The 24,140-nt window shown below is 39.4% G+C and overlaps 1 protein-coding gene across 1 annotated transcript; it reads left to right on the top strand.

Moving 5' to 3' along the window:
* Positions 1-40: 40 nt before the first annotated feature.
* Positions 41-20,912, top strand: LOC108701025 (zinc phosphodiesterase ELAC protein 2). The gene is made up of 24 exons (XM_041576114.1): positions 41-297; positions 4,238-4,288; positions 4,372-4,442; positions 5,560-5,624; positions 7,163-7,220; positions 7,306-7,374; positions 7,528-7,665; positions 8,893-8,951; positions 9,065-9,123; positions 9,418-9,490; positions 9,744-9,856; positions 10,027-10,125; positions 11,298-11,436; positions 11,583-11,662; positions 11,836-11,957; positions 12,978-13,074; positions 13,237-13,375; positions 14,305-14,343; positions 14,816-14,925; positions 17,167-17,266; positions 17,535-17,655; positions 18,221-18,299; positions 18,602-18,746; positions 20,086-20,912. The coding sequence occupies exons 1-24, from the start codon at positions 41-43 to the stop codon at positions 20,308-20,310; spliced, it is 2,508 nt and encodes an 835-aa protein (XP_041432048.1). The 3' UTR covers positions 20,311-20,912.
* Positions 20,913-24,140: the final 3,228 nt, after the last annotated feature.

A 24,140-nucleotide genomic window follows, 5' to 3' on the forward strand; every position in this document is an offset into this window, starting at 1 on the left:
GAGGATGGGAACTAGACGCTACCTTCCGCATGCTGGCTGAATGTGGCTTCGTTTCGCAGTGTGGAAGCGGCTGCCCAGCCTGTGCGGTTCTGTCATGTCTCAACCACCCTGCCAGGTTCGGGCTTTCTCCAGCCGCAAGGACAAGCCTCCCAAGGACACGCTCCGTCACATAAAGAGACGCGAGAAGCGCCAGGGAGTCGGCCAGAGCAATGGGCCCGCCACAGTCTATGTGCAAGTAGCCGGGGCCGGCAGCCGGGACTCAGGCGCCTCGGTCTATGTCTTTTCCGAGTTCAACAGGTGCGTCACCGCTGTAAGGTTTCCCTGTGGGAGAGGCCGGTTTATTCTAGTGACGTTCTAGTGATAAAGTCTCAAGCACCATTGTCACCCTAATGACATAGGACGAGCTGATGTCTGTGCCTAAGTAGCCCTGTGTGTAGCCTTTGACAGGAGCATGTCATTGGCTGCCTTTGACTATTCCTTTATGTGTTGCTGGGAAATGTTCTCATTTTGTGGCAGCTAGTGTGCTTCATTGTGCTTCATTGTGGCAGCTAGTGTGCTTCAGTCGCTCTGTCAGAGGCTGATATTGGTTGTGCCAGGGAGTCTTTCCCTGCAAGTGGTAGCCATGGCGTGTGCCAATGATCATGCTTCACTGTGTGTCAGGAGTGTACCGGTGTTATGCCAGGGAGGAGGCTTCATGGAGTGTATCAGTGTAATGCCAGGGAAGGGGCTTCATGGAGTGTACCAGTGTTATGCCAGGGCTTCATGGAGTGTACCAGTGTAATGCCAGGGAGGGGGCTTCATGGAGTGTACCAGTGTTATGCCAGGGCTTCATGGAGTGTACCAGTGTAATGCCAGGGAGGGGGCTTCATGGAGTGTACCAGTGTTATGCCAGGGAAAGAGCTTCATGGAGTGTACCAGTGTTATGCCAGGGAGGGGGCTTCATGGAGTGTACCAGTGTTATGCCAGGGAGGGGGCTTCATGGAGTGTACCAGTGTAATGCCAGGGAGGGGACTTCATGGAGTGTACCAGTGTAATGCCAGGGAAGGGGCTTCATGGAGTGTACCAGTGTTATGCCAGGGCTTCATGAAGTGTACCAGTGTAATGCCAGGGAGGGGGCTTCATGGAGTGTACCAGTGTTATGCCAGGGCTTCATGGAGTGTACCAGTGTAATGCCAGGGAGGGGGCTTCATGGAGTGTACCAGTGTTATGCCAGGGCTTCATGAAGTGTACCAGTGTAATGCCAGGGAGGGGGCTTCATGGAGTGTACCAGTGTAATGCCAGGGAGGGGCTTGATGGAGTGTACCAGTGTAATGCCAGGGAGGGGGCTTCATGGAGTGTACCAGTGTAATGCCAGGGAGGGGCTTGATGGAGTGTACCAGTGTAATGCCAGGGAGGGGGCTTCATGGAGTGTACCAGTGTAATGCCAGGGAGGGGCTTCATGGAGTCTACCAGTGTAATGCCAGGGAGGGGGCTTCATGGAGTGTACCAGTGTTATGCCAGGGAGGGGCTTCATGGAGTGTTCCAGTGTTATGTCAGGGAGGGGGCTTCATGGAGTGTACCAGTGTTATGCCAGGGAGGGGGCTTCATGGAGTGTTCCAGTGTTATGCCAGGGAGGGGGCTTCATGGAGTGTACCAGTGTAATGCCAGGGAGGGGGCTTCATGGAGTGTACCAGTGTAATGCCAGGGAGGGGGCTTCATGGAGTGTACCAGTGTTATGCCAGGGAAAGGGCTTCATGGAGTGTACCAGTGTTATGCCAGGGAGGGGGCTTCATGGAGTGTACCAGTGTAATGCCAGGGAGGGGGCTTCATGCAGTGTACCAGTGTAATGCCAGGGAGGGGGCTTCATGGAGTGTACCAGTGTAATGCCAGGGAGGGGGCTTCATGGAGTGTACCAGTGTTATGCCTGGGAGGGGCTTCATGGAGTGTTCCAGTGTTATGCCAGGGAGGGGCTTCATGGATTGTACCAGTGTAATGCCAGGGAGGGGGCTTCATTGAGTGTTCCAGTGTAATGCCTGGGAGGGGGCTTCATGGAGTGTACCAGTGTAATGCCAGGGAGGGGGCTTCATGGAGTGTACCAGTGTTATGCCTGGGAGGGGCTTCATGGAGTGTTCCAGTGTTATGCCAGGGAGGGGCTTCATGGATTGTACCAGTGTAATGCCAGGGAGGGGGCTTCATTGAGTGTTCCAGTGTAATGCCTGGGAGGGGGCTTCATGGAGTGTACCAGTGTTATGCCAGGGAGGGGGCTTCATGGAGTGTAGAGATGGAAGATGAGGCAGAGCACACTCCTAATGGTTATAAAATGAGAACACCTGGTGCACAGTGTTAGGAGTACGGCATCCTCCAATGAATCCTCAAGTAGTAAAACATTGGCACACAAGGAACTTCATGCAGGGTCTCCCCTTGCTAGTTTATTAGGTGCGGACGTGCAACGTTTCGGGGCGAACCCCGAAACGTTGCACGTCCGCACCTAATAAACTAGCATTGTAGTAGTAAAACATTGACACCTGTTACTACTTGAGGCTTCATGGAGTGTACCATGTGCTTCTGAAGGCTGCCAGTCAGGTTCCCCCCTGCATGTAATGGAGAATGCAGATCTCTTTAAAGGGCTTGTTCACCTTCCAAACACTTTTTTTTCACCAGAAATAAAGACTTTTTTTTTTTCCATTTGCTTTCCACTTGCCATTTTTCCAAAATCGAAGTTTAAAGTTGAATGTCCCTGTCTCAGGTGTTTCAGTCTGGCAGCTCAGTAATTCAGGTGCGGATTGTGAACTGTTACAATTTGCTCCATTAGTTGATACATTTCTCAGCTGTATCTGTGGAATATTAGCAACTATTGTATCAATTCTAACTCAGATTTAATGAAACTCAGGGACTCTGCTTGGCAGAGACAAAATAAGAAATGTATCCGCTATATGTATTTATTTAGAACAGTTACAGAGTCTGCGACCCCCCCCCAGAGCTGCTTTCGAAAGACAAAAGAAGGTAAAAAATTAAACTTTACACTTCAATATTAGAAAAACACATAGAAAATATGAAGTTATTGGAACTGGTGAACTATCGTGAACCAACTGAACTGAAACAAAAGTGTTAGAAGGTGAACAACCCCTTTAAAGAGCCAGTAAAATACTTTTTAAAGTTTGTATCTGTTCTTCTAGTGGCAACAAATGCTCTATTTTATGTGAGAGAAGCCTTTGTGTCTACCTGTGTAAAAACTAAAATCATTGGCGTTCTACCCAGCTTATCTGTTTTCTACTATATAGGCCTGTGCCCTGTAGCCCAGCCTGCCTGTCATATCATTCTAAAGGGAAATATACCCCAAATTGGGCTGATGTAGAAAAAGGTGCATAAACACTGTCTGAATTTCCAGACGTAAAGAAACCATAAAAGCCTGCCAGTGTGTTTGCCAGCTCCTCTACCCCTCCCAGAGTTTCAATGTATTGCAACCCCTCCCATACCTTGTTCCATTATGAAGTGATGGATTCTGGGACTTGAAGTCCCTGTCCATTGTCCACTATGGAAAACAGAGACATGAAGATTAAAATGTAACATTTTAATCTTCAAAAATAATTTTGGGAAATGGCTTGGTGGTGTCCTGATTTGTGGAATAGTGTATGTAGAAAAAAATACTTGTACCTGGAATATCGGATAATGGAGGTCATTTATCAACACTGGTCAAATTTACCCATGGGCAGTAACCCATGGCAACCAATCAAATTGCTGCATTCATTGTTCTACTTGCAGCTGGCTTCAAAAAGCTAATCACTGATTGGTTGCTATAGGTAACTGCCCATGGGCAAATTTGCCCACTGTTGATAAATGAGCATCTTTTCTACATAAGTTCAACTGATGTCAAAAAGGGGGGTATATTTTCACAGACTCTAGCACATAAACTAAACATTGAGATATAACTATATTTTTAATACTAGCTACAGAGTTTTGAGACTTTTTGGTTTGAGTTCCCCTTTGTAGAGGCTCCCACCTTGCTAATAATATTACAATATTTATGATATGAGTAACTCTGTTATAGTTTCAAGGAGTGTCTAGGACAGTAAATAAATATTCAGTCTGACTAACCTTCAGACAGACCTTCCCCACAGTGTAGGAAGCACTGCCTTAGAGAAAATATTTTGTTTAAGCCCACTGTTAATGAATGCATAAAGAATCAATGAGCTTTGAGGGTGCTGTCAGTGTGACAGGTGCAATGCAGATTTTATTTACTGTTTTTTCCCTTCTGCAGGTACCTATTTAACTGTGGCGAGGGAACACAGAGATTGATGCAGGAACACAAGTAAGGGTCCTTCCTTCATAAAAATTGATGTATATTTTAGGAAGTGTTTGTGTATGAATGTAACATTCTTGTTTCTCTCCAAGATTGAAGATAGCACGGCTGGACAACATTTTTTTGACCCGAATGGACTGGGCCAATGTGGGGGGCTTATCAGGTTAGTTCAACAGAATGGTTTCTGGATGTTCTCTCTGGCCACACAATGACGGGGGCATTTGGATTTGTATATTTGAGTAATATACAGAAATGCATCTGAAATAGTATTCAACTTGATGTAGTAGGACTGGTGCATGGAGTTTTGTTGGTAGAATTAGGAGACAAAATGATTCTGATCAGATTCTGTGAAGAAATTTTTTCATCGGTTTCTGTCCTTTGCTTTTAAATTCGGCATATATTAAAGGGGTGTTTCACCTTTAAGTTATCTTTTAGTATGTTATAGAATTCTGTTGGTCTTCATTATTTTTTTTTTTATATAGTTTTTGAATTATTTGCCTTTTTCTTCGGACTCTTTCCAGCTTTCAAATGGGGGTCACTTAAGAAAACAAATGCTTTTTAAGGCTAAACATTGTTATTGCTAATTTTTTTTCGATTCAGGCCCTCTCCTATTCATATTCCAGTCTCCTATTCAAATCAGTGCATGGTTGCTAGGGTAAATTGGTCCCTAGCAACAAGACTGCTTAAATTGCAAGGTGGCGAGCTGCTGAATAAAAAGCTAAATAACTCAAAAAGCACACACAATAAAAAAATGAAAATCAATTCCAAATTGTCTCAGAATATCACTCATAATACTAAAAGTACTAAAACACTAAACTTTTATATGGATCACCTACCTGTAGCAACATCATGTCATCTGATGACATTTCATGTTACCAACTTGCCATTGTGTCTTTAGCACTTATTTGTTTTATGGCCCATTGTTATTTGTAAGTGTTCCATTCCATCCACATGCGCACTGAGTTTTATCCTGTATATGCGAACACTGCATGTCTTTCTGCCAGTGACTGTGCATAGGGCTGACCCATCACAGGTGTTTTTCTTCATGACCCCCATTCATTTGGGTGGCAGGTAGGAGCTACACAGCATTTATTTGTTATTTATTGAATCCCATCTAAAGTTAAATGCATCTCCATGGTTTCATTTCTCTTGTTTGAATGCTGACTACCATAAACAGTGTACTCTGGAGACTTCCCTGTACAGCAACCTAAGCAGTTGATCATGTTTGTCACATTATGCTTAAAAACGACATATAAAATGTAGTTTTACATGTCTTTTAGGTTTAATTCTGACATTAAGAGATACCGGACTCCCCAAATGTGTTCTTTCTGGACCACCTCAGTTGGTAAGCAATGTATATTTTTCCATCGATTTACTTGGGATCTGTGTCATTAAAAAAAAAAAACCCCAGCAAGAAATGAAAATTCACTGCTGCACACCACTTACTTGCATGTAGGGTGCATTCAATTCCCAGACTGCCTCCAAGTCCAATAGTATCCAAGCTATGTTAGGGGAAGAAGCACTCTAATTCACACGGGCTTAAAGGAACAGTAACACCAAAAAATGTAAGTGTTTTAAAGTAATGAAAATATCATGTAGTGTAGAAGACGACATCTTCTTCCACGCGATCTTCTTCCTGCTTTGAACGGCGCATGCGCAGTAGGATCATTTCGCCGGTACGATCTACTGCGCATGCGCGTGACTTTTGGCGCATGCGCAGTAGATCCGTACCGGCGAAATGATCCTACTGCGCATGCGCCAAAACGCCGTTCACAGCAGGAAGAAGATTGCGTGGAAGAAGATGTCGTCTGTGAACTCCCTGGACTGGACCTGCGCAGAAGGGTAAGTAACAAGTTAGGGGCATTTGCCCAGCAGGACGCGTAGGCCAGGGGGGAGGAGGGAGGGTGGGCAACAAACGGGAGGGGGGGGTGGGGGGGTTTGCGCCGACTAGGTTTCCTTCCCCTTTAAGTGGAAAGGGAATCCATTCGTTTAATCCAGACTGCCTCTTTTTTAAGCAATTGTTGATTTAGGTTACCACCTCTCACTGAGTTAATCTGTTCTAGTATTGCCCATCTTACTTGGGATACTGCATGTTTAGCATAATAAAAATGTTTTGCCACCGATAACTGTCATGTACTTTTTTTGTTTCTGTTTCCTTCCTTTCTTTTTCTTTCTCAGGGGAATAGTTCTGTATGTTACTCTTATGTTTGTTTAATCAGCCCTTTATGCTTCTAGATGTCTGTCCCACATATGATAATAAAAAAATCCTCGCACTATTCTTTCTGTCTTTATTAGTCAATTCTGATAATAAATGTCTTCCTCTTTCTGTAGCCAAGCCTTGAGTAGGAACTTTCAGCATGTGTCTTGTTGCATTCAATCCCCTTTTGCTGGTCAACATTTATGTATGTCTACCAGTTGTAAAGCTATCAATATATAAAATATAGTCACAACCGCCTTTTTTCTGTAATGCATCACTAGTTTGCAGAACAGCAGATGGCTTTTCTAACTGAATTTTCTAAAAAGAGCAACATTATAATATGTTCCTTTCCTCACTACATTTTTTTCTGGTTGCCCAAAATAACCAGCAGGTGGCATCGATGTTTCAAACTCATATCAGTTTAAAAACTGATCATGTCTTGAAAAGTAGAAAAATATGAATGTAAATTAATTGCAGAGGAGATTAAAAGAGCATTCTGAGCAATTTTACAGTGATTTGTTTTGTAGACTTACATTTCCTTTAACAAGAATCCCCCAAGGAGAGTTAAAAAAACAAAACCTTTGAGCGTAGGCTGTATACAATAATTTTTTTCTCTCTCCCATCACCTTCACAGCAGGTTTTAGGTCAAGACAATTACAAAATGATGTTCTCTCTTCTCTTTGCAGCAAAAATATCTTGAAGCCATCAGAGTATTTTCTGGACCGTTACAGGGCATTGAACTTGGTGAGATTTATTATTCATTGGTTTTGTGTGGTACCTCTCTCATATTGATAATGACACTTTTGCTTTTCTCTCTGTCTCTCTCCAGCGGTGCGCCCTTACACTGAAGCCGAGTACAGTGATGATACTATGACTGTCTATCAGGTGCCTATATTTAGTAAGTGCAAGACAACTATTAGCCCTCCATCTAGGGTTATTTTAATAAGGGCTTCATATAGAAAATACTTAATGCAGGACTTTAGAAATGTAACCTCTTTTTAAAGGTGAAGTTCACCTTAAATTTACATTTTTGTGTGACCGTTTTTCGCAGGTAGTGCCACACCAAACTATACTACAGTCAGCTGCCAAAGTCCCCCAAGTTCTCCTGGAAGAGTAAGTTCAAATATCTCACAGCGAGATGAAGAAGGGCATCCCAGGCAAGAAGAAGGAAACAGTTCACCAAAAAGAGGTGTGTCCTGTCAGTTTTACTATTTGTACTGATAGCAGTGACATTCAGTCAGTCCTTCCTAGCCCCAAAGTGTACTAATGTCTGTGAGTTGATTCTGGGTCAGTTCCTCCTAGGTCTAGGTTCTTAAAGTGATACTGCCATGGGAAAACACATCCACAGTCCAACAGACTTCTGCACTGAAACCCATTTTTCAAAAGAGCAAACAATTTTTTTTTTAATATTTAATTTTGAAATCTGACATGGGACTTGACATTTTGTCAGTTTCCCAGGTGCCCCAGTTATGTGGCTCTGATAAACTTCAGTTGTTCTTTACTGTTGTACTGCAAGTTGGAGTGATATCACCCCTCCCCCCAGCAGCCCATAACGAGATAACGGCTCCGTAGTGGACAAGAACAAAAATCCAGGTCCCACTGCGACTCCTTCAGTTACATTGAGTAGGAGAAACAATAGCCTGCATGACTGCAGTTCCATCCTGAAGTGCTGGCTCTTTTTGAAAGCACATGACCAGGCAATGGCTACCTACACATTAATGTTACTACTAAAATAAAATACACTTGTTGTGTCAGGAATGACATTTACATGGTAGAGTGAATTATTTGCAGTGTGTACACAGTGTAATTTAGAAAATAAAAATTTCACCATAAAAATCATGACAGAATCCCTTTTAAAGGGGTGGTTCACCTTTAAGGTAGCTTTTAGTATGTTATAGAGTGGCCAATTCTAAGCTACTTTTCAATTGGTTTTCATTATTTATTGTTTATAGTTTTATAATTGTTTGCCTTTTTCTTCTGACTCTTTGTAGCTTTCAAATGGGTGTCGCTGACCCCTTCTAAAAAACAAATGCTCTGTAAGGCTACAAGTGAATTGTTATTGCTACTTTTTATTATTTCTCTTTCTATTCATGCCCCCTCCTATTCATATTCCAGTCTCTTATTCAAATAAATGCATGGTTTCGAGGGTAATTTGGTCCCTAGCAACCAGTTTGCTGAAACGGCAAACTGGAGAGCTGCTTAATAAAAAGCTACATAACTCAAAAACAACAACAACAAAAAAAAATTAAAACCAATTGCAAATAGATAGAAGGCCTAAGAATTAATTTGTGTGTTTTTTTTTGGGGGTGGGGATAAGTGCAGCATAGAAAGACTAAAGTTTACTGCAGAGCCAGATGATCATGCAGAAAATGCCTGCTCTGTTAATGACATTTCTGTCTTTTGATTTAATGTTTAGAAAACAATGGAAGACTTTCAAAAAGGGATCCTTCACTGGTTGTTTCATTTATATGCAAGGTAAAGCCGGATGGTCATACTGGATAATGATGGGTGTAGCTCTTGGTGAGCACCTATAGGTCCAATCTTTATTTTGGGGTAATTTCATTTGTATTTTATTTTTTGTTTTGCAGCTTCATGATAAAAAAGGAAATTTCATTGTTCTGAAAGCTAAGGAACTAGGGCTCCCAGTGTATGTATTTTTTTTTTCTTTTTGTATTCAGTGCTTCTCTTCATTTGGGCTTTAATTCTGTATTCTGGTTTAACAGATTGCTGCAGCTCTGCCTTTTGTATTAATATTTTTCACTTTTCTCCATGCTTTAAACTGTAATACATATTATTTGTCTTTGGTATTTAAGATCACAAGTCAAATGAGGTTATAACAGTGTTTTTAACCTTACAATTTGCATTGACTTAACTGCAGCCTAATTGCTGCAAAAAAAAACATTTAATAAATATGTTAACTCATCATCTTACTCTTCTTCAGGGGGACTGCAGCCATTGGTCCTATTATAACTGAGCTCAAGGCAGGAAAAAGCATCACATATGAAGGGAGAGAGGTAAGTGTTGGGTGTTGTTTTAGCTCTCTACTTTTTACAATGCTTGTAGTACAGTTTGTTAGAATTGATTTGTGGGGTGTAATGAATAAAGTACTTTATACTGTACTGTATATTTTTTAATATATAATACCTGATCTTGAACAGCATGGTACACTGTGCTGCCTACTTTTCATTTCTTTGCAAAGAAGAGATACTTGAGCTGTTAAATTGACAAGCCAGAGTAACTAGAAACTTAACCACTGTTCTTGTTCAGATCTTCCCTGCAGATGTCTGCACTCCTGCTGACCCAGGCCCAATTTTCATTGTTGTGGAATGTCCATCAGAGAAATTTGTAATGCCAATTGTTGAAAATGAAACTTTTAAAAGGTATCTGCTAACTCATTATCTAGCCTTTATATTTAATTATGTGTACGTATGTTGTGGCATTTATGCTAGATTTTGTTTACAGTTGTGCCCAACCTTTTGGGTCTTTGCGCTGACTTGTATTGTGATTTGCAGTTGTTATAATTCATGTGAATTTGTATTAATCATTCCAGGTACCAAGAAAAACAATCTGAGTGTCCAGTGGCTCTGGTAATTCACATGACTCCAGAATCTGTTCTACACAGCAGCAGCTACCAGCACTGGATGGAAAAGTATGTAAGCCTCATGTGTCCTTAGGAAGTTTTAATTTCCCTTTCTTCTACATTAGAAAACAGGCACTTCTCCAATGTGAGAGTGTTTAAAAGAGTTTAACAGTATTGTCACAGATCAAACATTTTTCTGGATTGGCCGAAGAGCAGTGAAAAGGTGTAGATGTCTATCTATCTTACGTTGAAATCTGGAGAGAAGTGGTGATTATAGTTTTTGAGGCCGAAATGCAAAGTTTCTCATTTCTTCGCCGAAATGCACAGAGTCTGTTCGTGCTGGAGTCACACAAGGCTGACACAAGATTCAACTAGCGGTCAGGGGCTGAAATAAATCAGTGGATTTCAGCAGGCTGATTTCTGCCCTGTCTGGCCCTAGCCTAAGCATATAAGAAGCCTCAAATCCTCCCACCAGGAAACTGATTGTGAATGAGATGGGTGGGAACTAGGACCTGATAAACACAGCTCTCTACTTAAATTAAGCTAGCCATAGACGCAAAGATCCGATCATAAGAATCGAGGATTCGTACAATTTCCGGACCGTGTGTGGTTTTCATCTGGCGGAGATCGGTCGTTTGGTTGGACGATTTTCAGTGGGAGACTGTCACTTTTGTCGGACATAACATTCGTCCGATTGCTGTCAGGGGCAGACCATCAGCTTATCTGTTCTTTTCTACTTTATTTGATCTGAATGGTTAGTGGCAGGTCGGGAGTTGGGGAAGTCCGATTGTTTGAGGATTGGAACGATCAGATCTTTGCATCTATGGTGTAGGAATCCAGGGCTTGCCCAGCTATGTTTGACAAAATCTGGAGGCCATCCCCTATAGCCAAGAAGCATATTCTGTCTATTCTATTTTATCAGTTAATATGATCTATATATGCCACCTGCCCTAATTTTTCAATGATACTTGATGGTGTTTTTGTTTGTTAAAGTGAACATTACAAAATAAAAACCATCGACCTCAAACATGCATCATCTTACTGCTCTTATCCAGGCTTTAACCAAAGGGAAGACCCTGTCCACCAGTTATTTCTAGTGTCCCAAGCAATATGGAGGACATTGTACCTTTTGTTCCACTTTTCTTTTTTTTTTTCATATCGGCTAATTCCATTTTAAAACCTGCACATTATCTAAGGTCCTCTTATATGTGTACAAATGTTTATCAATTCAAATGTTCTAGGTTTGGCCCTCAGACAGAACATCTGATCCTTAATGAAAATTCCTCCACACTCCATAACCTTCGGAGTTACAAGATTCAGACACAACTAAATCTTGTTCATCCAGGGATCTTCCCACAGTTGGCAACGATCCAGCAAAAGGTATTTTTTTTTTCTAAACCTCTGGCCACTCAGCTGCAGTAGGACCACATCATGAGTTGTAGTTTAACAAGAAATTCTGAAGAATTGTAGTTCTGACACACTTTATAAAGAATTTGCCTCCTTCATCACTGTTTCTTTCTGTTCAGGAGGAGAGACCAGAGTTCTTTGGTGTTAGAGGACAGTGCCTACTCAAGTACCAGCTGAGGCCAAAATTGGAGTGGCAGAGGTCAGTCTGGAAGCTGTATGACTTTTGTGCACTATTACATAAACTGATAACCCTAAGATTCCATATACGCAGGGGTTCCTGCCACTGCCCCATTTACTAAAACCCGATATCAGACATTTTGCTGCAAACCAGTAAAATACCTAACCAGTAACCAGTAAAATTTGATTCTTCAGAGATGCAGTTACAGATAACAATACTTCGGAGTTTGTGAAGGAAGCAATGGAGCTGCCAGGCTTTGCAGAGGCCCTAGAGAACTGCAAACAAACCTTGAAATCAGATGGGCCATTTTCAGACGGTAAAGTATAAACATAAGTCTTCCAGGGTTTTTGTTTCCATCCCTCTTCTTTGCTTCATCATTTGTTCAAGACCCCCTTTTGGTTATATAGGATTATGGTTATACCTGTACACCCCCCCCCACACACACACACACTGCTTTGTTACCTTCTGGAATGTGTGCCAGAGAACCTCTGATGATAAAGATTTGAGCACACAAATAATGAGCACTGTTAATACTTGAAATTAGGGATGCACCAAATACACTATTTTAGGATTCGGCCTAATCCCAAATCTTTTGTGAACGATTTGGCTGAATACTGAACAGGATCCAACTCCTAATTTGCAAATGCATGCCCACAGTGTGAATCCGAATCCTGCTGAAAAAGGCTGTATAATCTGTAATCTGTATAAACAGTGGTTTTAGTACTTAACCAGGGAAATAAAGAGGGCTTTAAATTTCATTTCTGTCTTTGTACAAAGCTTTTCAAGGAAAACTTTCTCATATAAAATAGATTTATTCTAAAGAAATAGTTTATATGTAGTTACTGGTTCAACAGAAATTTTTTTTACATGTGAAAGAAAATAACTTTTCGGTTTTATCAGTCCTTTTAATATTTGGTTGCTAGATATAGTGACCCAGCATCCTACAAACAGATTTGAGGCTAGGTACAGTTTTATTACATCTTTTTTTTTTTTTTTTACATTATTGTTATTGGTACTTTTTATTTCTCATCTTTCTAGTCTGGTCCTCTCCTATTCATATTCCAGTCTATTATTCAAATCGATGCATGGTTGCTAGGGCAATTGGAACCCTAGCAACCATATTGCTGAAATTGCAAACTGGAGTGCTGCTGAATTAAAAGCTAAATAACTCCGAAACTACAAATAATAAAAATTAAAACCAATTGAAATATCTCTCTCTATATCATAAAAAAAGTAAATTTAAAGGTCAACAACATCTTTAATTCTGGGTCAGTGCTTTTGTCAGGGTAGATAAAATATTTGATATATCTAATAACATTTTGTTTTCTTACACTAGAGAGCAAAGGGCAATATCCTGAAGTTATCTTTTTGGGCACTGGATCTGCAGTCCCTATGAAAACCCGCAATGTCAGTTCAACCCTCGTGAATGTCAGGTAAGGGAGTTTAAACCACAAAATTTGTAGCATTCTGTGACTCAATGGAAAGGGACAAAATCTCTGATTCAAATTGAATGTCATTCGCCTCAATGAACCTTGTGTTGTTGAGTGGCAGGATGTCCCTAATAACGGTCATTGGAATGTGAATTTTGTTTTCAGTCCCTCCCACTCTTTGTTGCTTGACTGTGGAGAGGGAACCTTTGGGCAGCTTCACCGGCACTATGGAGATAAAGTGGATGAAGTACTCCGCAAGCTGTCGGCCATCTTTGTTTCCCATTTACATGCTGACCACCATACTGTAAGTCCTGGGAAATCACACCTTCAAGATTGCTTGGTTTGCTCATAGCCTATACAAAGAGATACCATAAAACTATGACAATGTTACTCTTCTGTGCTAAGGACAATTCAGTTGTAACAGATAAATAGGTTTGCTCATTCCCTGTACATGCCGATACCATATCTATGCCAGCAAAGGTAATGGCCTGTAGTAAGCACATTATAGAAGGAACAGCCCCATTTAGTTGTCCATAGCCTAAACAGAGCAAGATTCAAAATTCTCTTCACCTGTGTTAAGAACAATTCAGAAATGCTCTGATGTATGTTTTGTATTGAACAGAGAATAGCAGATTGTCCTTAGAATATGTTATATTCCACTTATTGCCATTTTTGGAGTTTGTAGAAATGGATTTTATTCTATTGCTTGTCTGCACCAGTCAGACACTGTTAGGATCTGTAAGCTGCATCGTTTCATACATTTAGGGCCATATTTATCAAGGGTTGAATATGGAATTTGAAAAATTTCAAAATTTGAATTCAAAAAGACCAAAATTTTTTTTTCGAATCGAAGTTTTTCAAAAAAAAAAAACCTTAGATTTTTTTTAAAGTCCACCAATTGACTCCAAATAGGTTCTAGGGGGTCCCCCGTAGGCTAAAACAGCAATTCGGCAGGTTTTAGATGGCGAATGGTCGACGTTGAATTTTTAAAGAGACAGTACATGATAAATTTAGATTTTCAAATTTTACATTTTTTTAAATCAGATTTGGACTATTAATATCTCGAAATTCTAATTTTTGGAATTAGAAAATTCACCTTGACCTTTGATAAATCTGCCCCTAAGTAGATTCAGCATTCCTGTATTTTTTCATTTGAGAAAACATTTCTAGATTATTTCTGTATGAGTTAATATGTTGCTGACACATTGCTGCATTTTCTCTCTTTCAATCCAGGGCCTGCTCAATATCTTGTTAGAGAGAGAGAGGGCTTTGGTAAGTGCCTAGCTTAAAGGAGCAGTAACACAAAATTATGAAAGTGTTTTAAAGTAATGAAAATATAATATAGTGCTGTGCTGTACTTGTACAACTGATGTGCTTGCTTCAGAAACACTACTATATTTATATAAACATGCTGCCGTGTAGCCATGGGGGCAGCCATTAAATATATATTTCAGATACATGGTCGAAAATTGATGGGCTCAGTAGTATACAGTGGGATTCTTCAGAACTACTGTATCCTGTGGTTGAATGGCTACCCCGTGGCTACACAGCAGCTTGTTTACATAGACTCTAGTTGTGAAGCAAACACACAGTTTTACCAGTGCAGTTCAACAGTAAATTATATTCTCATTCCATTAAAACACTTTCATTTTTTGGTGTTACTGTTCCTTTAAACACGCTGTCGTACTTTTATCTGGTAAAATTCTGCCTGTTTTACATCTCCCCTGTCTGTAACTCTCTGCAGGAGACCTGTGGGAAGCCACTTACCCCCGTGTCTGTTGTAGGACCTGCTCTGCTGATGACCTGGTTGAATCAATATCACAATCATTGCCAGGAGATCCTCCATCATATCAAGTGAGAGGAAGGTGTACACTTTGTCAAACGCCTGTTGCCAAAGGGCCTTTAGTGGGCAACATTAATCCAGATACAGTACTGCAGGCTGGCTAAATATATAAAATAAAAAACAGGTTCTTTTAATGGAAATACACACAACTGCTGCTTATACAGTAATGAGCAATGCTATTGTCATTGATGTGAGCCTTCAGAGGTTGAATTGCAACCATTGACCTCAAACCTTATCATTCAGGACATGCTGGCTTTCATAGTGATACCATAAGTTATTGAATATTTTTGAAGAGCAACTTAGCCATAAGGTAGAAATTAAATCCTTTTTAATCCCAGCTTGGCAATACAATAGAAAAAGCCTTAGATACACAGGCCAGTTATTCATTATTAACTTTTCATTGAAAGACCCCTTGTGCTTAAAAATTTTCATCCAGTAGATAAAAAAATTCCTTAGGACCAGTAAATTATTTTTTTACATTTAAAGGGGATGTTCACCTTCCAAACACTATTTCCAGTTCAGTTGTTTTCAGATTGTTCCCCAGAAATAAAGACTTTTTTCAATTACTTTCCATTATTTATTTTTTACTGCTTTTCCAGAATCTAAGTTTAATGTTTCTGTCTCTGGAGTTTGAGTCTGGCAGCTCAGTAATTCAGGTGCAGACTCTAAACTGTTACAATAGTTGCTAATATTGTTGCAAAATTGTATCAATTCTAACAGCTGTCTGTAATGAAAGAGATTATGCTCAGTAGGGACAAAGATAAGAAGTGTATCAACTAAATGTATCAATTTATAACAGTTTACAGGGTCGGCGACCCCCCCCCCACAGCTACTTTAGAAGGTGAAAAATGACACTTTACACTTCAATATTAGAAAAACGGTGACACATAGAAAGTCATTGGAAAAAGTCATTATTTCTGGTCATCTATCCGAAAACAACTAGTTGAAGGTGAACAACCTCTTTAACCTTTGTATTTGTTAATAGAACGCCTAGAAAAAGGCTACAAAAGCTATTTCTTGGCAAAAGAACATTCTGTTTTATATGAGAGGAGTTTTCAGTACATACAGTAGTGGCTGAATGGCTGAGCCCATTGTATTCTACAGATTCTATCTGCTGTAGTGCCTTTTTTGCCCTACTAAACTAGCCTGCCTCCATGGCTACATAGCAACTTATTTCTATAAACTGCTATAGTATTTCTGAAGCAAACATGCAATTTTTAGTGCAGGGCAAAATAATTTTTAAATTCATATTAGTAAACAATTTTGGTGTTACTTTTTCTTTAAGAGGTCCCTACAGTAACAGAGGTCCAGAAGCGGGAAGTCTCTGAGTTAAAACTCCTGTCAACCCTGCTTAATACGAAATGCCAGGGGCAGTAGGATTTTGAAGGTTATCAGTCCCTTGTCTGAATTCATGGGTGACTTAGTGGATTGTCAAATTGCATGAAAGACGTGTGTTTTTCAGCCAAGAGCTTATTCAGTTTCCTGGGACAACACTGACAAAGCATAAATGGACTCACAAGTCAAATTAAGACATTCACATTGTTTTCTTATTATTATGCATTCAGTTTTAATAGACTTTAGGGAAATCAGTACACAGCCAGGTACAAAAAATCTTATATTTGTCTCCTTTTAATGCAGTTCTGGTCTACGCACCATTGCCAGTTGAACCCTGTTGTCTTGTAGTTACGATAGCTATCTTTCATTAAAGGAGAACTAAAGCTTAACTAAAGAAGTAGGCTAGAAATGTTGTACATTATGTCTTGGGTTTTTGTGCCAGCCCAAGGCAACCACAGCCCACATGCTCTGTGCAGATGTCACTTACTGAGCTTAGGGGCTGACTCAATATACAGTACACATAGAATAGAAATGTCATAATATAAGGCCGGGTAATACAGATAATTACTACATGGCAGCTGAGAAACCAGTGCAACTAGCACCAGAATTAGCCCTGTAGCATCATCTTATATCACAGGCAAATCTCATTTTATGCTTTATTATTGGCAATGACCACTAAGCTTAGCTTCTCAACAGCTACTCAGAGCCTACTGAGCATGTGAGTGTCACAGACACTTTCCAAGATGGTGACCCCCTGTGACAAGTTTTGAAGTCTTGGATCATTGCTGCTTTTGGGAAGCTGAAGCTTGAGGCTGGTACAATAAGTACAGTATATAAAATATGGCATTTTTAGCCATATTCGTTTTTAGGGTTTACTTCTCTGTTAATTATGCTAATTCTTGTATGTTTTATTACAGCTTGATCCCTGCAAAACACCTGACTGATAACATCGAGGCCCCCAGTCTCAAGACAAAGAACTTACTGGCCTCTTTTCTGGAAGCCTACCAGCTGGAACAGGTAACTGGCTGTCTGCATTTACCACTGCGGTATACAATCCACACTCTTTCACATTTGTCTTACAAGGTGATATATAAGAAGATTGTTTTGACAATACAAGAAACTTGGGTTCAAGCTATCACTATTAAAGGGGTACTGTCATTAGAATAAGACATTTTGAATTAAATCTGAAAGCTTGAAATGCCCAAGGCTTACATTCTCTGTTTATGTAAATGTAATTTTACTCTGACATAATGAATAATGAGCTGACCTAATGTTGTGCTGACAGTTTCAGACGTGTCTTGTACGTCACTGCAGAAATGCCTATGCCTGCTCAATCGTTCATCAGTCTGGATGGAAGCTGGTCTACTCTGGAGACACTATGCCTTGTGATGCTCTTGTGCAAATGGGTAAGTTCCTGCAGGCCTCTACTATTCATACTCCAGTCTCCCATTCAAATCAAAGCATGGGAAAGGGAAATTTGGACCCTAGATTAGATTAGTCTGGAGAGCTACCTAATAAAAAGCTAAGTAACTCAAAAACCACAGAAAAATGAATAACCATGGCAAATTGTCTTAGAATATCATTCTCTAGTCTACATAATACTAAAAGTTAATTTGAAGGTGAACAACCCTTTAAAGTTATAGCCAGTTTTCATGTTTCCTGGTGCACTTCTCACCTGAAAAGGGGATGAGTAGTTGGAATCCTGTTTGTTCTTATTGCCTCCCTGCACCACAGTCCTTTCAGAAAATAGAATTGTAAGCAGGGCAAAGGAGTCAACAGAACTTTATAAATAATAGTTTTTCTGCAAACTTGAACTTTATCTATTGCTGTTTAACTGTGTATAATTAGAGGCTGAAATCAACACTGTTTTTAATGGATAATTGTGTCCCTATAATAAATCCACTTATAATTGGGACTTTCCTGATCTATATAGTGGCTTAGTTTCTTGTGCATTTTGCTATTTTACACCAGGAAAAGATGCTTCTCTGCTGATACACGAGGCTACACTAGAGGATGGGTTGGAGGAAGAAGCAATTGAAAAAACTCACAGGTAGCCAAAAACAAGGTTGAGTTTTTGTTGTTTTTGATGAGATTCCTTTATTCAAAACATATCTACAGTATGTTGGCTGGTACCCCTTTTTTTTCTTTCATTCTTTATTTAACCAATTTACATACTTCATTTAACCTAATATTATAGCAATAGGCTTGCCAAAGAAGCTTACATAGTGGCTTGTATAGCACTGTTAACTGTGTGGTATTTACTGGTTCGGTTGGGATGTGTCAGCCATAAATCCGTCTCAAACAAAGTCACATATTCAAATTGTGAGTTTACGCTTTGTTATTCTTTAACAGCACAACATCTCAAGCTATTGGTGTGGGAATGAAGATGAATGCAGATTTCATTATGCTGAATCATTTCAGCCAAAGATATGCTAAATTGCCCTTGTTTAGCAGCGACTTCAGTGAGAAAGTTGGCATCTCCTTTGATCACATGAGAGTGAGTTTCAGACTTAAGATTCTTTAGTGGGGATGGAGGGTGTATTGGCTGTGCATGCAGCAAGGTATTCAGTGTGTATTGGTGATGTATTGGTTGTCTTAACCCTCCTGTGTGTTAGTGGCTTAACCAAACAGCAGAGGTTTTATGTGTGACATTTTACTGTATGACATAAGGGGATGCTCACCTTCAATAACATTTTCTATGATTTTCTAAAACAACCTTCAACTGGTTCTTCTAGTCTCATGTATGCTAGAAACCAGGCAGTGAGGGTCTGAATAGAACGATAAGTAACAAAATAATTATAACAATTTAAAAACCAGCCTCAGTATGAATGTGCTTTCTGGTTGCCGAGTATTGCTGACTCCAGCAACCAAGAGAACATTTTGGATTTCAGTTAAGATTGAGGCATACATAATTGCCTGGTAGAAGCTGACGGCTGATAAAGAGGTTGGAGGCCTAGCCCTACCGTAAGCTGGCCATAGACGCAAAGATCTCATCGTACGAATCGAGGATTTGTACGATTTTCGGAACGTGTGTGTAGAGTCCCGACATTTTTCATCCGGTGGAGATCGGTCGTTTGGTCGATCGGACAGGTAAGAAAATGTCTGTCAGCTGACGATAATATCTCTGCATGTATTGCCGATCGTACGATTTTCAGTGGGAGACTGTCACAGCTTTGTCTATTGTACGATTGCTGTCAGGAGCAGAACATCGGCTGATCTGTTCTTTAACTACTTATTTGGTCAGATTGGTAAGACCTTGATCTGAATGGTTAGTGGCATGTCGGGAGATGGGAAAGTCCGATCATACATTGATTCGTACGATTGGATCTTTGCGTCTATGGCCAGCTTAACTTCCAAATATATTACTTAGCATCCCAAATGTATTACTTACATTGGTGGTTACACCCTGGCCTATACAATCCCAATATGGCGTTGCAATCCAATATAGCAGGCTCCTTAGAAAGATATAACTTTCAGATATATTAGATCTCTACCATTAGATATCTGTGTCAGATTTCTAAATTGAATATAAAAAAATCTGTTTGTTCTTTTGAGAAATGGATTACAGTGCAGAATTCTGCTGGAGCAGCACTATTAACTGATGTGTTTTGGAAAAAACATGTTTTCCCATGACGGTATCCCTTTAAGTTTGAGCTTCTCCACCCGTTGTTTAGAACAAAAGATATATTTTCTATAAAGTATATTGTTGCTGTATACCGAGTGTATTAGAGGGGATTGAGGTGACCCAACAGCCAGTGAATCATAGGTTAAATTCTAAATATGTACTTGCTGCATGTTTTTGTCACTGCAACAAATGTTATTTTTTTTTTTTAAAGATTAACTTGGGCAATGTAAGGACAGTGCCGAAACTGGTGAACCCCCTCAAAGTTTTATTTGCAGAAGATCTGGAAGAACTAGAAGAAAGGAGAGAAAGGCGAGAACTCAAGCAGAATAGAGAAATGGAGGATCAGCCAAATGGTTCTCAGCCTGTGGCTAACCATAAGAGAGACCTGGAGGAAGCCTTACAGTCGACAGGAAACAAGAGGTTAAAATCCAACTGACTCTTGATTGGTTCCTGAAAGAGGCACAGACTGCAATGCCTTACTGTTCATTTAGTGGGCTAGAGCCAGTGTCTAAATGCACTGCTTGTCTAACAGAGTGCCAAGTCTTCATCTCATGTCAGGGGGAATTTAAACAAGCTGCTTTGGGAACACACTTGGCAAGGAGGATATGCAGGTCCGTTTCACTCCCCCAATTCCCTCTTAGTGAAACACTTTTTTTTTTTTTCCTTTTCTTGCTGAGGTTTGGCTTTGCTGAAATATATATTAATTTCAATTGAAAATGATCTATTTAAAAATTTACAAATGTGAAAAGAGTGTCTTGAGGTATGAGATATATCTTGCTTATTTTTGTTTTGCACCGTGCTGGTGACATGACGCCCCCGTCACATGGTCTGCATTTAACAGCCAGTGGCAAAGCTCTAGAGCACACTGGAGCCTGAACACAGAAAAGACTACTTGGTCTTTACATGCCTTAAAAGTTTTTTTTTTTTTTAACGAATAGTCTGAACTTACGTAAGTTATAGTTCATTTAGCATCAGACTGGGGTGATGAAACCACAGTACTGGATTATTTTAAAGGGAATGTCAACCCAAAAAAATTATTTTTCGCCTAATAAAAGAAAATATATTTCTAAGCAAATTTGCAATATACATTCATTACAATTTTTCTATGGTTTTTAAGTTATTTGTATATGTATTGTTATTGAAAGCAGTGTTTGTCCCTTTTTAATTCTATGTCCTGGTAGCTCAGACTGTTGATACAATGTAAGATAAGCCACCTGATTAACAGACCTGTCTTTGCTGGGGAAGACTTTTGCATTATTGTTTAAACAGTAACAACCAGGATCTAAAGGATAAGTAAACCTTTAAAATAACTGAATGTAAAATGAATGAGGGTGCCATTCTAAGAAATTTTGCAATGTACATTCATTATTTTTTTTATTATTCTGAGATATTAAAGGAAAACTATACCCCCAAAATGAATACTTGAGCAACAGATTGTTTATATCATATTAAGTGGCATATTAAAAGAATCTTATCAAACTGGTATATATGTATTTAAGTAAAATTGCCCTTTTACATCTCTTGCCGTGAACCATCTTTTGTGATGGTCTGTGTGCTGCCTCAGAGATCACCTGACCAGAAATACTACAACTCTAACTATAACAGGAAGAATTGTTGAAACAAAAGACAGAAATATGTCCATTAATTGGCTTGTGTGACCTAACCAGTATGGTTTGTTGGTTTGTTTGTGTGCACAGTGAATCGTACAATCCTAGGGGACGGACCTTATTTTTTAAAATGGCAATTTTCTATTTATGATTACCCAATGGCACATACTACTAAAAAGTATATTATTATGAAAATGGTTTATTTACATATGAGCTGTTTTATGCAAAATCTTTTTATAGAGACCTACATTGTTTTGGGGATATGAATAAATTGTTACGACAGCGCCACCTGCTGGTCAGTTTCCGACCACCAAGTAGTCAAGGAAGTTGTCAGGAGAAAGAGGCTGCTCTGATGTTCTTCTGTTTAGAAAACATTTCAGAAAGGTTTCTAATTTTATTCCTAAGCACAAGAACATCAGAGCAGCCTCTTTCTCTCTTCTGAGAGAAATCTGACCAGCAGGGTGCGCAGTTGTAACAAAATTCATTCATATTAACACCACATGTATCGCTTAATATCTTGGAATGAAAAGAAAATAAATAATGAATATACATTGCAAAAATTCTTATAATAGCACATTCATTAATTTTACATTCACTTATTTTAAAGGTTTACTTATCCTTTAAGCAAATGCTGCTTTCAATAGCAATTGTTTTTACAAATAACTTTAAAAGCACTGACATTTTTTTAATAAATGTTTATTGGAAAGTTGTTTAGGATTAGGTTTTCTTTAATTCGGCACATTTTTATTTTGGAGTTGACTTGCCCTTTAAGAACTGATGTATACCGTGTCATCATGAAATATACAGAAGAATGTGTTATATAATTAAATGTATATATTTATTCTATTACATGAACACTCATGCTGGAATAAAGTTTTTGTTGAAAAGTTGCTGGTATTTTGTTGTTATGCATTCAAACCTATATGACTTATTAGCTTAGTATACAGTTTTTAGATTTTACACTACAGCACAAGTCTGAGATTATGTTTGCGCTAAGGATACCTGGGAAAAATAAGTAAAATGACAGAGCTGTGCTACTTCCCTTAAAATACCAGCTAATGAATGCTTCGCTACTAGCCCCCCAAATCCATCTCTGATGCGCCTCAATAGCAGCCAGTTTCTGCAGCAAGGTAAAACTCCAAACTTGCTGATGTTCATCTCTTCGGCACCAAAATGTTCTGACTCAAATAAACATATAGGCACTAGTGATGTGCGGGTCAGGCTTTTCCCGACCCCGACTTCCGGGTTTCTTTTATAGGCCAGCCCTGCCCACCTATGACGTCACAAAAGGGGCGGGGCGAGAGGCACGCGTCTATAAAACTTCAACTCTGAAACCGGCATTTGGAAGGTCGCAACCCGGAAAGGGGGTGCGAGGACGGCCCGAACATCACTAATAGACACTGTCCAATCTGATACAGGAATGTTCCAAACTAGAAAAATTTTTTAATTAAAAGTGATACTGACACTAAAAAAATTAGTATTCAAGATGTTAATGTATATCAGAAGTTAACTATAGCTCATGTTGATCGTTTTCACTCATAGGTCTGCTTTTGTGAGTAATTGTTGTTGTTTGAAAGCAGCAAGTTAGTTGCAGGTAAAACTTAGTCCCTCTGTAAAATGTATAATGAAGCAATAGAATTCTTAATGAATCAGATGAAAATTGAGCATAGGACTGGCCAGATATGGGATGACTTTGACGTAGTTGGCCAGCTTAAATATATTGAAATATATGGACAAACAATCCCTGTTTTGTTTAAAGGATAAGGCATTCTTTAGTAGCTGTGTGCACAAAATGTCTTAAATATATTGATAATGGTTTGAGTGCAGAGGACTCTTGTATTTGTCTATATGAAGTTTGTGGTCACAGCCTCATTGCAGCCCCGCCTAATGGTTTTAAAAATTAGTGGTGATCACAACTTTGCCTTGTTTGTTGTTTGAAGTTCCTAAACCTGATTGTTTTGCCAACCTGACTGTCCCATCTCAACATGTCAGAGTTTCTCATGCTAACAGACTGCTGAAGCTCAAATATGGCAGCACTCCCAGAGAGGAACATGGGGGATCAGATGGGTAATGTAAATGTTCTTTTATGGCAAAAGTATAGATAGTATGCAAAGACAATATTATGATGTAAAAAAAGGTTTAATTTGTGGTGTCGGTATCTCTTTAACATTGTTTATTAGATATGAGTGCACAACACATAACAGATCAGGGAATCCTTCATCCAAAATCACCGTCATCCAAAACATTATCCATTAATACAGTGTAAACCGTTGACTCAAATTTTGCCGTTCTTGGATATAACACTTTCAGTGTGATGTTGTAGACCAGGAGTGCCCATACTTTACTAATGCGAGGTCTACTCTTAGTGATGATGTCCCATTAGGATCTACATCCATAAAAGCAGTTACCATTCTGTTCCATGGAAAATATTACTTAAATATCATACTGATTTATGAGAGAATTTATATTGCTTTATTTAACAAACATCTATTTCTTATTTAACCTTAACGTAATAAATATCTGAATGAAAAGCATGAAACATGAGGGTGATTTAGACGAGCTGTTGAGATCTACTGATCATCACCAGCTAAAGGTCTACTGGTAGATCCAGATCTTCCTTTTGGGCCCCCGTTAGACTAAAGGTGCTTATGTGTTTGAG

The sequence above is a fragment of the Xenopus laevis genome, chromosome 9_10L (assembly GCF_017654675.1).
Source record: "Xenopus laevis strain J_2021 chromosome 9_10L, Xenopus_laevis_v10.1, whole genome shotgun sequence".
Lineage (NCBI taxonomy): Eukaryota > Metazoa > Chordata > Amphibia > Anura > Pipidae > Xenopus > Xenopus laevis.

Coding starts and splice junctions, on each gene's coding strand:
- LOC108701025 (XM_041576114.1), top strand. CDS start 41: ATGTGGCTTCGTTTCGCAGTGTGGAAGCGGCTGCCCAGCCTGTGCGGT. Junction 9,124..9,417: donor AAGGAACTAGGGCTCCCAGT/GTATGTATTTTT, acceptor ACTCTTCTTCAG/GGGGACTGCAGCCATTGGTC. Junction 13,376..14,304: donor TACATGCTGACCACCATACT/GTAAGTCCTGGG, acceptor CTTTCAATCCAG/GGCCTGCTCAATATCTTGTT.